The 16,715-nt window shown below is 42.3% G+C and overlaps 1 protein-coding gene across 5 annotated transcripts in view; it reads right to left on the reverse strand.

Moving 5' to 3' along the window:
- The window catches only part of MID1 (midline 1), a 356,780-nt gene that overhangs the window by 24,729 nt on the left and 315,336 nt on the right, over positions 1 to 16,715 (reverse strand). For all 5 annotated transcript variants that reach the window (XM_038586808.1, XM_038586804.1, XM_038586807.1 and 2 more), the window contains exons 5-6: positions 10,440 to 10,588; positions 2,499 to 2,626 (exon numbers count right to left, since the gene is read on the reverse strand). In XM_038586808.1, coding sequence (XP_038442736.1) covers positions 2,499 to 2,626; positions 10,440 to 10,588 — 277 coding nt within the window. The remainder of the gene's footprint in view (positions 1 to 2,498; positions 2,627 to 10,439; positions 10,589 to 16,715) is intronic.

A 16,715-nucleotide genomic window follows, 5' to 3' on the forward strand; every position in this document is an offset into this window, starting at 1 on the left:
ATGGCGTATGTGGTACCAGTCAGTGCAACTACTTTCATACTTTCTCCTTTAATCACTGCTTTGGCATTTGCATAGAGACATAGCCCATGAATGTGTGCCCGCTGGAACACCATTAAACGATGATTGGGAAATGCGGAGGACACCCTCAGGTCAACAAGACACTGATTTTGTGCAGAAAGGCCATGTGCCCCGCCCGACAGGTTTTCGGTCTTCTTTGTTCTTGGGCATGACCTTGTGACATGGATCTGGCCCATAAGACACAAGTGAGAGTCTGTTGGTGGTTCTTCTGAGCAAGCTTTTTGCTTTGCTAATACACAAAGACAAAAGTTGGCTGGCAGATTTTTGTCACAGTTTCCCCTGCATCCCTGTCTTTTTACCTGTAACTTGAGCATGATGCATGGAGGTAGGGTAGTGGTGCCGTGATCTTGTGGTAAAAAAAGCAACAGAGTGAAGAGGGCAGAGCAGAAAAAGAGCAAGAGCCTGGAGTCTGAGATCATCACTGAGCCGCTGCCCAGCCCTGGAACACATACCTCCGTTCTCATGTTTGCATGATACAAACCCTCCTTGATGGGTTTAGTCACTGCTAACTGGATTTTCTGTTGTTGCAATCATACTCAATCCCAAATGATATAAGAAAAAAAATAGATTTTTCATAGGATGCCATGATGAAGAGCAGCTCAGCCAGAGAAAGTCTAGACCTGCGCCGTCTAATACAGTAGCCACGAGCTACATGTAGCTTATAAAATTTCAATTAAGTTAATTAAAGTGAAATAAAAGGAAAAACTCACTATGTACATTGCAAGTTTCTGATAGCCCCATGTGCTTAGCAGCTACCATAGTGGACAGTGCAGACACAGAATGCTTCTATCATTCTGGAAGGTTCTATAGGGTAGGGTTAGTTTAGGCAGATCTTAGAGTTAAAAGCTTCAAAAAGGAGGGCAGGGATCCCTGGGTGGCGCAGCGGTTTGGCGCCTGCCTTTGGCCCAGGGCGCGATCCTGGAGACCCGGGATCGAATCCCACGTCGGGCTCCCGGTGCATGGAGCCTGCTTCTCCCTCTGCCTGTGTCTCTGCCCCTCTCTCTCTCTCTCTGTGTGACTATCATAAATAAATAAAAATTAAAAAAAAAAACAAAACAAAAAGGAGGGCAGTGGATCAATAAATATTTGAAATCGAGTTTGTTTCCTTACTGCAAATGCATTTCTGAGTCAGCTGCTTTCTTTCTTAACATGGTCTGCAAGGATGACACAAGTTTGTGGGATGACCGCTTCCCTTGCAAATGCAGAAAAGCTACAAGCGGCACCTTGGATTCTTGCGAAGGAAAAACCTACCTGGCTACAATACAATGCCCCTTGGATATAAAACTCCTTACTTTTGATCCACAGACTGTAAAAACAAACATCACAATGTTCCCTTTCTCCTGTTCCACCTTTTCCAATCACTGTTCCACAAACATGCACACACACAATTGGGGTTGAGAAGCTGATGCCATGCTAAGTTAAGGATGTGATCTCTTGAAGGCTGCATGTCCTAAGTTCGCTGCACATCTGGCTTCAATGTATATACGGAGCCTTCCTGAAGTCCTAGGCACCGGTAGCTTTGGTTAACACAAATAAAGGTCACCAAAACAGTCCACATTCTAACAGCGAATGATTTCAATTCTCGCTCTAGAGGTAGACAGCAAAGAAAAATCTGGGAGCCTGGTTAGGAATAGGAGCAGCCTGAGGTTCTCTTTTATCGCTGTTGCTTTTGTTTTTTGAGCTTGACCATCAAAATGCCTATCAGAAACATGGCACCAGGAATTCGCATGTGATTTTTGGGATGTTTGCCATGGTGACCTCTGCCAAGATGAAGCATGATCTTTCACTAGAAAGAGCAAGGGGTCTTTGGAGTCCGTACGGACCCAAGCCAAATCCTAATTCAGCCATTCCCTAGCTACCTGGCCTCCAGTAAGACGGGTGACCTCCGTCATTTGCAAAGTGGGGGTCATAACAGGTTACCTCAGTTTGATGGTGTGAGGCTTACACAAGGTCTCAGATACCAAGAGCTGAAGCAGGGTAGACGCTCCATCGGAGTTAGCTGCCAATTCTTTCTCTGCCAGGACACTGTGAAAGTCAGCTGCCTTGCTGAGATGAAGTGGAAAACAGCCATGCTACCTTATGTATCTCTTTGATGGCCAGCAGAGCTACTTTTTGTGGCACCCACACTCTGAGAGGGAGGGAAGATGGTAGGAAGTATGTTTTTAATTACCAAGATTCTCCTTTTTCCTTTGTCCCTAGTTTGGTCTTGAATTGTATTGTTTTGGGTGGGAAAAAAAAGAAAACGAAGAGTGCCAGAAATCGTTTATGGGAATATCAGACACCATTCTCAAATCGGAAGCCCGCACCTCTGGTTTTTAGGGAATGGATGTGATGGCAAAGTATGCATATCATCGAATGTACACAATGTTAGAAAACACACACACACACACACACACACACACACACACACACGACAATACCTGTAAGGTAATCCAGACATTCTAGCAATTTCTTCTCTCGGGAAAAATCTAAGGCAAAAGTGTCAAATGTGTCATTGAGGTTGATTTCAGGAATAAGGACCTGGGATGATGCAGTTGCCATGGAGACTCTGTAATTTAAACAAAACAACTTTTTAGAAACGTCAAGATGGCTTTCACCGTCACTGCACAGGAATGAAAAAAATAAAAGGAAAAGAAGCATAATTTTTAAATAGTGCTGTTTTTACACGTGAGCCTCAAAAAGAACTTTGGGATGGCACCACACAGCGACAATGCAAATGAATGCAAGCTTAAAGACAAGGCCAAAGAATTGGGTGACCAGTAGAACGGCTCCCCCCAAACCCCCACTTCCTTTTTACTGCTGCAAAAAAATTCCCGACGGAGGTGAAAGAATATTCATATTTCATGTTGCTGTGTATTTAACAGCCTGGCCCCTTCACATCTAACCCCGGCGAGAAGCACATAGCTCCAGGCATTTCTTCACACATCTGTCTGGGAAACTGTTTGTTCCTTTCAGACTCGACCCTGCTCCACTTCAAAGAGGACTCTCCAAAATTTCAAACTGCATAAAAGGCAAAGTGAAGATTAAAAAAGAATGTTTCCAGATATTGGATTAGTTTAATCAATTACTAGCCTCTCTCTAAAATAAACATAAAAAAAGGAGTTTTTTTGTCTGGCTCGTTTCGTTCTCCTTGTATTCTTTTTTTTTTTTTCCACCATATTCCCAGCAGATGCCATGGAAAATATTCATGAGCTTTCTTGCAAATTCTTCCAACGGATGCACCATTTTCCCTCTTCATTTAGGGTTGCTAGGTAGAGCTCTGATTTATACACTATAAAGCAACATATTGGCTAATATGACTCTCCTGCTATGAGAGAATCTCCTGCTAGGTGTGTGTGAAGCTCTCAAGTTGATTTGCAAAGTTCAGTTACTAATAGCAGAACGTTTGGACTAATTAAAAAACACAAGTGATTTTCTGAAAAACAATACAATTGTGGCATGATGTGAACCACGTCTGAGCATATCAGACCATGCCAGCCCTGTAATCTTGTTGATTTGGGTATTTCATGAAGTTTGGTAAATACCACCACGGACCTAATTCTGTATATGGTACTAAGTACCGTATGGGAATTTCTGAGCAAAGAAACACTCTGAAATGGCTCAGCCCTAAATCTAGTTACTTATTTTCTAATCAAGAGTCTTGATGCTCATTTATACAAGGTCACAAAGCCAGCTGGCAGCAGCCAGGAGAATTCTAGGTCTACATTCTTCCATTTAATCTAGAAAAAAATTCAACCTGGTTACCTAAGGAGACATGATCTCTTAATGGCTCTTAAAACTTTGTATTTTATAAAGATAATATACTTCTTTGGCTATAAAAATTATACTTGTGGGTCTATCCATACAATGGAATATCATTCATCCATAGAAAGGAGTGATGTACTAATACACGCTACAGTGTGGATGAACCTTGAAAGTGTTATGCTAAGTGAAAGAAGCTCGATGCAAAAGGCCATGTATTGTATGACCCATTTCTATGAAATTTCCAGAATAGGTGAATTCATAGAGTCACAGCAGATTAGTGGTTGCCAGGGGCTGGCCGGGGGAGGCGGGAGGAGGCAATGGACAATGACTATGTAATGGGTATGGAGTTTCTCGGGAGGTAATAAAAAGATTTCAGAACTCGACAGAGGTAGTAATTGTACAACACTGTGAATGTACTAAATGCCACTGAATTGCACCCATTAAAATGGTTAATTTTATGTTAGACGAAATTCACCTCAGTAAAAGTTACACCTGTGAAGTGCTCAAAATCCTTAGAAATAAGGTTTCTGTAATTGCCCTTCTGGTTCATGTTCAGTTGTGTAGATGGAGGGGATCAGACAGGATAATTAACAACGTAATAATCCGGATGATGTTGGGATCGATGGATGAAAAGTTTGAAGAGGCATGAATTCGGGAAAGAAAACTTTCAAGTGTTTGAATGAGAGTGGAGAATCTAAATTCACCACCTAACTCCTTCACCAAGAAACAGTGAATAGCAGAGTTGTGGGATCTTGTTGGCTAAAGAGCGCACCCGAGGGGAGTGGGCCAATTATTGTGACGAACACCTGCTAATTTAGCCTGATGGATAAAGGGATGGTTGCTAGGCATTTTTCACAGGTGGTCAAAGTGTACTTACAAAAATGCTTTCCTTATGCCCCACAATCGCAAAAACTCCTCAAAACTCTGAGTGATCCCAGGACTACTCAACAAATCTATATAATAAGCTCTTAAAGTGTGCCAGGTACTGAAGAGCCTGAAATATTTGCATCAGTGCAGATAAGTTAAAAGAAACATTGCTGTGCCCATGTGTCCTCCTCAAATAAAAATTTCAGAGTGAAACCCCAATTAGAATGTCTCACGATGTCCAGCAGGGAGAAGCGCACTGAGCTACTGAGAAACCAGCATCTTTCTATTGCATTTGTCTGCCCATCTTGCATGGCACAGATCTTGGGCTGAGAGGATCCCGAGGGCTCTGAATAGATAATCTCACTTCAGCACTTTCCCGGGCCAGTGGCAAAAGCTTCTGTTTGGGCTCATCCAAAATAGATCTCACTCCCAAGTTTCTCCCCATTCTATGGTCCACAGTTAACTAAACCGTGCGTCAGGCCAGTGACAGTGTTAAAAATGCCTGCCACCTTGATGGGGGTGCCTTTGCGGAGTGGAAAGAGAAAGGCTGAAAGCCCCTGAGCCTGGGAGGCAAAGGCTGACAGCAAGAATCTATGCAGATGACTGCAGCTTTTAACACCTACACATTTTCTGATGGAAAAGATATTTATCTTTGGCTATAATTTCAAATTCTTAATTGGAGTGACAGGAGAGGGGAGATCTGCCAAATTCAACATTTTTAGGCCGTGTTTTTATTCCCCAAATCCTTGTTGCCCATCTTCTGGCCTTTCAGATGCATTGCCAAAATCCACTGGGGCCATCAGTATTATGCCACTTGTGCAATTCCGTGCTTTCATAGTTGTGTGTGTGTGTGTGTGTGTGTGTGCGGCTGTGTATATGCTTGTAGGTGTGTGTTAAGCTCTTAGCATGTGGCAGCAAATAAGAACATTGTGTCCTATCTTGATGCTTCAGGGGGTGAGCTGCACATCACTTCCTATTTTGATCTTGACTTCGATGCTCCTAATCTCCAAGACACTCTGTTTGCTAGGAGCCACATGGGGCCTGTTTTCCAGAAGGTGGAAGTGTCTGGAGCTACACTGTTCACAGGATTTCTGTCAAACAGTCAATGCCAGGGGAAGATGCTCTACTCTTCCCGCCTAATATCACCCCCATGCCAGACCCCTGACAATGGCACTTAAGTGGGTCTTTCTTGGGCAAGTGGGCAAATCACCGTGGTAAAACTCAGTGAGGTCTCCCAGCAACAAAATGTGGTTTACTTTGGTCTGCTCAGGATTTCCCAAATGCACTTGGCTCTGGAACTTTGTTGTTGTTTTAACACCAATTAACACCCTACCAGAACACACTTCAAAAACCACTCATCATGTGTGCTTGAATTCTTCAAATCAAGTGACATTTTTCCAATGTTGACAACCAGAGCTCTTGGCTTTATAGTCTGGGTAAGTCTGATAGATCCTTGAACTGCTTATGGTGTTGAAGGACAAAGGGGTCACTTTGTGGAGTCGGGACACCCTCCTAGGAGCTCTGAGAAATGGGTACCATTAGGAGGGACGTTTCTTTTCATCATCCTCTTGATAATTTGCTGCTAAAAGTGATTTTAATTTCAGATTTAAGAAGTAGACCAACTTTCTTATGCTTCAATTTAGTGAAGAGTTTTGCTTACTTAATGTAATTTTGTAAAGATGACTGTACAATCACACAGGACACCTATATACTAGTGTGGCTTGAGAGTGTGGTATGTTATACAATACATTTGCATCAGTTTAGTGAGTGGGAAGGAAGGGAATTAGCATTTGTTGCCTGATCACTTTGGGACAGGGACCAGAATAAGAGTTTTACTATATTATTTCATTTTGTCCCTATAATAACCATATTAGGTAAGAATAATCGACCTGTTTTACAATATGGTCACTCATTCACTCGTGTCAGACAGATTGCTATGTGCTGGGGCTATAATGGGGAAAACAAGGTGGCTGGGGGTCTGCTGCCTACTAGGAGCGTATAAGCAAAATTAGACTCAAGTGTTAAAGGAGCTGCCCCAATGCCATCCATAATTACTGCTAAGCAATTAGCACAGAGCCAGACACTTGATTTTGAAGCATATGCATCTCACAATGTAAAGCTTGCAGGTCTCTCTTCTTCGGTGTTTGTTTTTTTGTTTTGTTTTGTTTTTTGTGAAAACCTTATTGCGGGTGATTCAGCCTTTAGGTGAATATATCTACTTCAAGCAATTTAAAGATGCAGAAAAATCTCACCCAAGTCTCATTTCAAGAAGGCTTGCAGGATTAAAACTTTGTTTCGGGCTTTCCACCCTTGAATACAAGAATAAAGATGGTTTAGAAGTATACAGGTGCCAAAGCCCAAGGCAGATACAATAGGAGGCAGAGAATTATGAAGTCACGTCCTAGAGAAGAAGTTTATTTACTAAGTAAAGGATTGAAGAGTAGAGACAGGCAGAGACCAGCCCCAGGACAGACATACACGGTGGGGTCATACTGACATACTAAACCATGAGAAATTATATCCAAGTGCTGTGACGGAGTATCTATGATGCCAAAGGCCTGTTCTTAGGAGTCCTCAGCAATATTATTACAACTACTGACAGAAGCAGCTACTATGAGGCCCAATTTTCTTTTTTTTCCTTTTTTTTTTTTTTAAAAAAAGATTTTATTTATTTGAGAGAGCGGGAGGAGGGACAGAGGCAGAGGAAGAAGCAGACTCCCCGCTGAGCATGGAGTCCGACGTGAGGCTCAATCCCAGGACCCTGAGATCATGATCCAAGCCAAGTCAGATGCTTAACTGGCTGAGCCAACCTGGGGGTCCCTATGAGCCCAATATTCTATGCAGAAAACAGCTCATGGCTAAACCCAAAAAGTGGCAGTGCTGGGACCAGAACCTGAGTCTCCCAGGTCCTAGTCCAAGCTCCCTGCCCTTTCACTACACTCCAATCCTGGAAAGAGAGAAAGGCTCAGGAATTGACCAAGAGGATTGACACGATAGAGATGGGAAGAGAGGGGCTGCAGAAACAGAGGGAAAAGACTCTTGGCAAATGTTTATACGCCCTACGTCTTCAAACTTGATGGAAGTTTAGCCTTCTCATAAGCAGGAGGCCAACTTTCTTATGCCTGGATTTAGTGAATAGTTTTGCTTATTTAAAATGATTTTAGGGACGCCCAGGTGGCTCAGCGATTGAGCCCCTCCCTTCGGCCCAGGGCGTGATCCTGGAGTCCCAGGATCGAGTCCCACATCGGGCCCTCTGCATGGAGCCTGCTCCTCTCTCTGCCTGTGTCTCTGCCTCTCTCTCTCTGTGTCTCTCATGTATAAATACATAAAAATGTTTAAAAAATGATTTTATAAAAAAGCACAACTACACTAAGAACTATAGTGAGGCTTGAGAATATGGTATATACAGTTGACCCTTGAACAATATAGAGATTAGGGGCACTGCCCCCCCACCCAGTGGAAAATCCACGTAGGACCTTTGGCTCCCCGAAACTTAAGTATCAAGAACCTACTGATGGCCAGAAGTCTGACTGATGACATAGAGTCCGCTGACATATCTTTTGTATGTTATATGTATTATACTCTGCATTCTTACAATAAAGTAAGCTAGAGAGAAGAAAATATTAAGAAACATTATTATAGAAAATGTTATTGAGAAAATACATTTACAGTATTGTACTGTATTTTTTTTAAATCCATGTATAAGTGGACCTGAGCAGTTCAAACCCATGCTGTTCAAGGGTCAACTGTATTATACAATTCATCTGTAGAAAGAAAAATCAAAAGCACGTTTCCATCCTTGAAGAGATGGGCTTGTTGCAGGTAGAGGTGAATGGGACTGGTTATGACCTGCTGGATCTGTGGGAGATCACATGTGGACATTCATGCGCTTATGCTATGCTTCAAAGGTAGGTCTTCTTTCAGAATGTTCTATCTTAACTGTTATGGTGCCACATTCTCTCCTCTCCGTAGGTGAGAGTGTATTCATATTACACTTGATCAAATTTTGGGGGATTGCTGAGAAATGCAGCTCAGAGTAACCATTTCATTTGGACATCTCCTGATTTATTGCCAGAGAAAAGCACTCTTGGATCCCAGTTGGAAACCATGACGTAAGTGTAAACACTGTCTAGTAGAGTGTCCTAGGTACACTGGAGTATTAATGCTATTTGCCGTGCTTAACCTTAGGATGAACATAAAGCAACTGGATAGAGTCCAGGGGAGAGCTGTGAAGACAATTAAACACTCAGAACCGAGGAGGCATGAGGAAAGACACTGGCTTTTCCTAAGAGTAAGGAGGCGATCATTTTAAGGATATAAAAGGGATGATAACCAGCCATGTTAGCCATGTGCTTTGGAAGAGATTAAGTATCATAACCAGTCGCAGGAGAATTCTTTCTCAAATATAAGAAATAGCACAACGAAGCTGGTTCGATACAAAACCAGAGTTGTAAAACCATTGTACGTTTCTCTAATGGAAAGAACCCTGAAAAGAGAAATATCAATGCCTACCTCTAAGTGAGATTTTGAGAATTAGCGCGGTTTCCAACGCAAACACGCAATCAAGTAAGGTTACTTTTCTTTCTCTTTCCTTGAAGGAATTCAAGCCATGAGATGGTGGGTATTTTTCCCCCTGGGCCAGGGGTTGGCAAAAGACAGTCAGAGGGCCAAATACCCGTTTGGGGAAGTGTTTTTAGAAGCATAGCCACGCCTGTTTGTTGCCGTTTTGTCTATGATAGGCTGCTATGGAGCTATCACGGTAGAGCTGAGTCATCCTGAAGGAGGCCCTTATAACCCACAGGCCTGGAAAATATTTCATCTCTGGTCCCTTATTGAAGTCTGCAGACTTCTGCTCTAGGATGAAGACCAGCGTGCATGAACGGGCTGGGGTGGTCCGGTGAGGGGATTCCATTATTGCTTTGCATAAGGGGCAAGTGACTGAAAATTAAAATGAATGAAAAGTCAAGGGCGTTGTCATGGGTTGGAGGGAACACTTAGGTGGCGTCAGGTGCTCTGGCTTTACTACAGCTGCCGTAGGCCTTGTCAGCAGTGAAGGTGAGTGATTTTATGCCAATCAAAGATGTGAAGGGAAGGAGTCCCGAGTCCCACCAGTTTTACTGCTGAACTGACCATTCAAATAATGGCATCTTTATGTTCCCTGCCCTAGAATCAAGGACACTTTAAGAGAAAGAGGTAGGAGATTGACAGTTGGGTCCTTTCTCTCCAACATGAGTCAGCTTTGACCTTTCTGACGAGGCGAAGTTTCTCCACCAAATAAAAACAGGTCTAACACAGAGCAACACCTGGGCGTTTGCTTTTCTCTCTCTCTCTCTTTAATAGATGAGCCCTGAGATGGAAGAAAAGATTCTCTTTTATGTGACTGCCCTCATTTTGACTCTTTGTTATCAAATGTACGATAAGATCAGGTCTGGGAGTCACAATAAATGCTGTTTTTGTGCCACGGTGAGCTTTCTGCCCCCGCAAAAGCAAAGGCTGATTTTATTCTTTCTAACTGGTGGACTCTTGTTTCAAAGGCCTTGAACTCCAGGGCGCTACTGAAAAGGCTTTGACATGTCAAAGGGAAGCATCTTTGGCTGGAACAAAGCAACTCAAAGCCTCTATTCTCCTGGTACTCAGCCTCGAAAATGAAAACAAAAAGCAAGGCGAGGGCAAGGCCAACCGATTACTCCCCATCCCCAGACACCGGAGCCCCGGCAGCTGAGAAGTTGCCAGCAGCCCTCCACACTCACCTCTCGGTGATGTTCTTAGCCGTCTGTAGGAAGCGCGCATGATCATTCTCCTTCAGAGAGTGTTCCGCCTGGGAGATGAGGGATGCCGACCGCTCGATGCACTGCTTGCAGTTTGCAATCTGCTGAGCCAGTTTGCGAAGCCTCATCACCTTGAAAAGAGACATGGAGACGGTTAGGTGGGGGGGCTCACTTAGGTTAGACGCATCCGGCTGGATCCTTCGGAAGTGTGCATCACATTGCAAGCAACTCGTCCTTCAAGACAAGTCCAAAGAGTGGGTAGGGAAAGGTGGAAATCCCAGTTACGGGACTCCTGGCCTGGAGAGTCTTTATCTCCTTGGAGAAGCGTTGCTAATTTGTTTTATGAGAAAATACTTTATTGTGAATTGCTTCCTTGTTGATGGGGAAAAAAGGTGTTGCCTAATGGCAAGTCACAAGGGTCACCAGACCTCTTCCTTCACCATTCCACTCAATTACTGTGAGAAGGCAGCCGGCGCTGGGACGTTTCTCCAGCTCAGATTTTCTGCTGGACCATCGAGAAAATAAAACATCTCCGTGGGTGCAAACGTGTGGCTTAAGTAAGAATCATTTTCTAGAAAGGCCCTTGCAATCCACGCAATAAAACTGTGATGTGAAAACATGAGGTATTACTATTTCCCACACGATCTAAAACTCATGTGTTAAATTAACAGAAAGAGAGCGTTTTTTTCCATTGATTAATATTTTTCCTGTTGAGCAGATGAGAGAAAGCCAAAAAAAGCACAGCTGGGCCATTTCCCCTCACTGGGAACGTCATTTCCAGGCACTTTGTGCTGACTTGATAACTAAGAACTATTTTGATAAGCATTTCCCAGTCGGTATAAAAATGCATGTTTGGTTCCAACCTCCATTCCAATTCCTGATTCTGTCTTGCTTGAAAACGACCCTCAAACGTAATTGACCGTAACCTCAGGGGTAGGCCAAGATAAGTGCACGGTAACCCACTTGACCATTCGCTCCGGTGTTTGAAATGTGCTGTGAGATGAAGCCCTCTGGCCAGAAGCCAAGTCAAAATTAGACCGCTAATTGGAATTGCCGTGCGCCCAGTGCCCCATCCACACAGCCTGGGACAGGTCTTGGCCGGCTTCAGGATCATTCCGGAATGGAAAACAGCCCTGGGTGAAAGGGTAGGAAGGAGGCCAGTTAATCTGTCTTACAGACAAGGCTGGCTCCAGCTCCCTCCAGAATTCCTGCTAACTCCAAGAAATTCCTTCTTTCTCCAAGTCATCATTATCATCCCCATGCAACTTTAATCGAAGAAAAGGAAGGAAGGAGATGTCAGAACTTGAAGCCTCTAAGGAACATCTGATTCCAGCTATGTTGTACTGCAGCAAACAAAGGAAATTAATGCTGCACCGAGAGGCAGCAGCCACAAGATCTCGGGCAAGAGTGAGAAAGATTCCTGAAAGTAGAGAGTTAGAGAAGTGTCAAAATCTTGGAGCAAACAGCATATGATATTAAGCCTAGTAAAAGACTTAACTCATTATAATTAGAGGGACCGTCCGCAGCAGATTAACCATGTTCATTAGTTGAATGAAATAACACTTATTTTACACCAAATTGAATTTAGCATCTAATATCATTCCGTCCAGAGGTAAAGCTAAGAAAGGCATAGAGTCCAATTCAAGACACTAGAACATGTCCATCAGAGGAAGGAAAATGACTTAGAGTCCCTCACCAACCAAGCGAATGAAATATTTAATCATACAACACAATTAAGGGTGTTTAACACAATTCTAACAAAAGACACACAAGGTCAAAATACTCCTATAGAATAACCCTGTGTCAATCACTTATCCTTCCGGTATGCCTATTAGTGATCCCACAGACTACAAATGCCACAATGCCTGAACTCTACTTTCTTCTTTCTTTTCTTCTGTCATGATATTGGAAAATAAAAGTGGCAGTAAGAGGAAAAGATAAAAAAAAAACAAACAAAACCTAAATCATGTGTAAGTTGAAGCAAGCCAAAATGAGAGCCTCCTTTGAAAACACAGGAATGAAAAAAAAAAAAAAAGAAAGAAAGAAAGAACACAGGAATGCTTTACAGAAAACAATCATTGGCATAATTTAAATTGTGGTTCAGGTGTACAGTTCCATCTGATACATCGGATCGGAGCTTTCCAAAGTGGTGTGCACAAGAATCTGCTGGGGATCTTTTTAAAAGAGAAACTGTAGATGTTTGGGCCCACTCTCCAATATCCTTGGTAAAAAGCTGATACTGTCAGAGCAACGGGAATCTGCATTTCAACAGGCAATGAGCTACAGGTGATGGATCAGTCCTATGGTCAGGGCTAGCATTTAAAATAAACTAACTAAAAAAAAATTAAAATAAAATAAACTAACTAGAAGAGAGGAGAAAAGAAAGTAGCAGAGTGCGCTCCCGGTACAAAGGGCAAAGTAGGTTTTGCAAAACCTTTTTGTGTGCGCAAGCGTGCGAGATTTCATGTCTTCTGTATTTTTTACTGTGGGTTTCAGTCAAAAAAAGAAAGAAAACCACTACTTTAAGTTGGATGTTCACAAACTATGGTCTGTAAGCCATATTCAGCACACACCGTTTTGTATAAATAAAGTTTTATTGGCACACTGTCACACTCATTCATTTATGAATCATCTCTGGCTGCTTTCACACTACAACAGTTGGTAGAGGTGAGCTGCTGCAACAGAAACTGTACGGCAAAACCTAAAAATATTTATTACCTGGCCCTTTACAGAAAAAGTTTGCCAACTTCAGTGACTCTGATCAAATGGCCCTGCTCTGAACCACATTCTGGGAAACACTATCCTGCTTGACATAAGCACTTCAAGAATCAGACACCGAGCATTTAGCAAAATATTAATTTTGTCACTAGAAAACATTCTCATATCCTATTTTAAAAATCTGACAAGACAAATACAATTTGATTTTTGAAAAGAAACACTGGGTATCGACACATAAGAAGATTCTTTATATGTATTATTCCGTTTTTCCAAGTTGGCTCTGTTCTTTTTTCCTTTGGGAAGTGTTGATTGCAAATTGTAATTTCAGGAATTCACTCCATACTCATCACGGAAATAACCTGCCTGTTGAATCTCCTGTTAGTGAGGACATGGGCCGATAGATACCAATTTATCTGCTGTTTATTATACCTTACACATGCTTTTTAAAAGTTGCCCTTCATTTTTCTTTAAATGCTTTTAATATATGTGCTTTTATATATGCTGTAGGATTCCCACCCCAAAATTGTTATGTCCTATCAACCGATGGCACAAGAATCTGAATTGCCATTGAGGCCTGAGTTGGCATTTCTATAACGCTCTAGAAAAGCCCGAACATGTAGGCCAGTTAATTATCTTAACTGTTGGCGATTTAGAGTATGTGAAAGCGGTGAAGAGAAAGGACTTTTTCTCTCTGTGGCCACAGCCTTGTACCATTGATCGGTGTCTGCACATAAAACACATATTTTACTCAATCTGGAGTCTGCTGCCAGCTTTTCGTGTGTTGACATGAAATTTATCTCCTACTCCTGAAGAGATAAGACAATTCTTTCCCAGGGAGTCTCACGGCTTGAGACTCTCCAGTCCGTCCAAGTAGAAAGGCTGCTGAGCTATTTATTGCGAAGAATGCACGATGGTCTGAGAGCAGGAATGACCAGTATGTCCCCAGTGTGTCCCGACCCTGCCTGCCTGGCAGGCCCCCAGCTGGAGGGGTCGCGGTGAGTCTGTCTCCACCAGGTCCAACGGGCTTGTGATCCGCACCAGAGGTACATGGCAGCGAAGTCAGGAGGTGGTGAAGTTCACCACCGTGATCCCCACGATCTTGCCAGATCTCCCTCCAGCTCCCACATTTCCAAGTGTTGGTGAGAGGCTCCCACTGTCCCTTCTCTGGATTCAGCGTCCTTAGGCTGCCCGGACAGCACCCTGAGCATCCTCCTTGGGTACCCAGTCCTTACCTGCCCTCCCTGCCCAGCACCTCAGATTTCCAGAGTGTTGGTACTCATGCCCTGTTCTTCAAAATGCATCTCTAACACCACCAGTGCTGGCCGGGGACTCAGCCACTGTGAACTCCGAGGTTTGGGATCCACTAGACCTTGGTGATGTGCCAAAGCAGTAACTCAAGAGAAAGCCAAACTGGGCCTCATCTTTCCTGAGTGATGTTTGCTTTCTATTACTGCCTTCAGAGATAACATCCCGAGCAGGGGTGCGCTTTTTAGAAAGTGATAAATGTCAAACACACAGGCAATTTTTAAAGTAATATCATCAACTTCCCTGTACACAGTATCAGCTCTCCCAAATCTCCATCTTCTTGTCATATTAGCGTAAGAGTTCTCAAAAGGAAGTAAATTTTTATTGACAGCGCTGAAGCCCTCCCGAATTCCATTCAAGTCCTTCTCCAGAGGAAAACACCTTTTTGAATTCAGGGTGGATCACTCCCAAATACGTACACATGCCCAAACATTGTATGGGACTTTTTTGCAGTTTATCAAATTTTATGTAACAACTCTCATTCCGTGCAAAGCACTGTAAGCTTGTTTGTATTTTTGCGACTTGTCCATGTGAACGAGGGCAATATGTATCGCCCTAGAAAGCACTCTCTTCTATCCTATTTTAAAATAGGATTTTGAGGACTGTTCCATTATATAAATATACAATTGTCTTATCAACAGCTTTATTGAGATATAATCAACATATGACAAACTGTATATATTTAAAGCGCAAATTTGGTAAGTCTTCAAATATGCATAAACCCGTAAGATAACGAACAAATAGATCATGTCTCCACTTTTCCTCCTGCCCCTTGGTGATTCATCCTCTCCTCCCTCCACCGCCACTCCCTGTCACTCATCCCCAAGCAACCACTGATTTGTCTTCTGTCACCGTAGATTATTAGAAAATGTGGTTTCTAAACTTCTGTATGAATGAATCCATGCAGTACATGCTATCTTCTGTCCGGCTTCTTTCACTCACCATAATTTATTGAGATTCATCCATGTGGTTGCATGTATCTGCAGCGCGTTCTTTTTGGTTGCTGAGTAGTATTTCATTGTGCGGATGTGTCACAAACTGTGTATCCATCCATCTGCTGATGGACACTTCGGTCATTTCCAATTTGAAGGGTAATAGCCCTTCCCCGGTCCTGTGAGAATTCATGTATGTGTCCTATAGGGACATATGGTTTCATTTCTCTTGGTGAACACCTAGAATGGCTGGATTCATATGGTAAGTGTATGTTTAACTACTTAAGAAACAGTTTTCCAAAATGCAGTTTTATTCATATAGACGGCATGTGATTTCCAGTTCTTTCATGTTCTCAACAACACTTGTTACAGTCCATCTTTTTCATTTTAACTGTTCTACTAGGTAAGTAGGGCATCTCATTGAAGTTCTAATTTGCCTCATTGACTTTTCTCAACGCCTTCCTTAATAACTAATGATTTGGACATCTTTTCCTGTGCTTATTTGCCATCCGTATACCTTCCTTGGTAAAGTACCTATTCAAATCTTTTATCTATTTTGGTAAAGGTGTTGTTTCCTTACTAACGAGTTTTGAGAATCTGTTATATACCTGCATACAAATACTTTTTTATTTAGATAAAAAATTTATATTTGTCCCCAACCTGTGGCTTGTCTTCATATTCTCTTAACAGTGCCTTTTAGAGAGAAGTTTTTGCTTTTGATGAAATGCACTTAGCTGCTTCATTTGTAAATATTTCTTTGATGTTTCTAACATTGCATATGAACAATCTTTGACCAATTGAAGGTTCACCAAGATTTCCTCCCATGTTTTCTTCTAGAAGTTTTACCGTTTTGTCTTTTGTATTAGGAATATGATCCATTCAGATTTAATTTTTGGATATGGCATGGAATATGGCTCGAATTTCATATTCTTACATGCAGAATAGTGTCTCCTATGTGGAGGCTTAAAACTCAGTTTCCAAATTCCCCTTGCAGCTGAGTTGTCTTTGTATTAATGTCTACATTTTACTTCCCAAACTGCTAGTTTGCTATTTTCCTAAGTCTTTCTTTCTGATTTTATAACCTTGTGTGGCTTCACAAGGTTTTGCTCTCTTAAAAATAGAAGGTATCCCTTTATTTATCATTTCAAACATCTTTTTTTATATTTTCCCATAAAATGAATTTCACCTGGGATGAGATAATGCCTTTGCTGATTTTGTGGGCTATATTTTTAGAGATGCAAGATTTTTTTATATGCTTCAGAACTGCGGTTTGAGTTTCAGATTTAAAGGGAAGAAGTCATTC

Source organism: Canis lupus, chromosome X, assembly GCF_011100685.1.
Source record: "Canis lupus familiaris isolate Mischka breed German Shepherd chromosome X, alternate assembly UU_Cfam_GSD_1.0, whole genome shotgun sequence".
Classification (NCBI taxonomy): domain Eukaryota; kingdom Metazoa; phylum Chordata; class Mammalia; order Carnivora; family Canidae; genus Canis; species Canis lupus.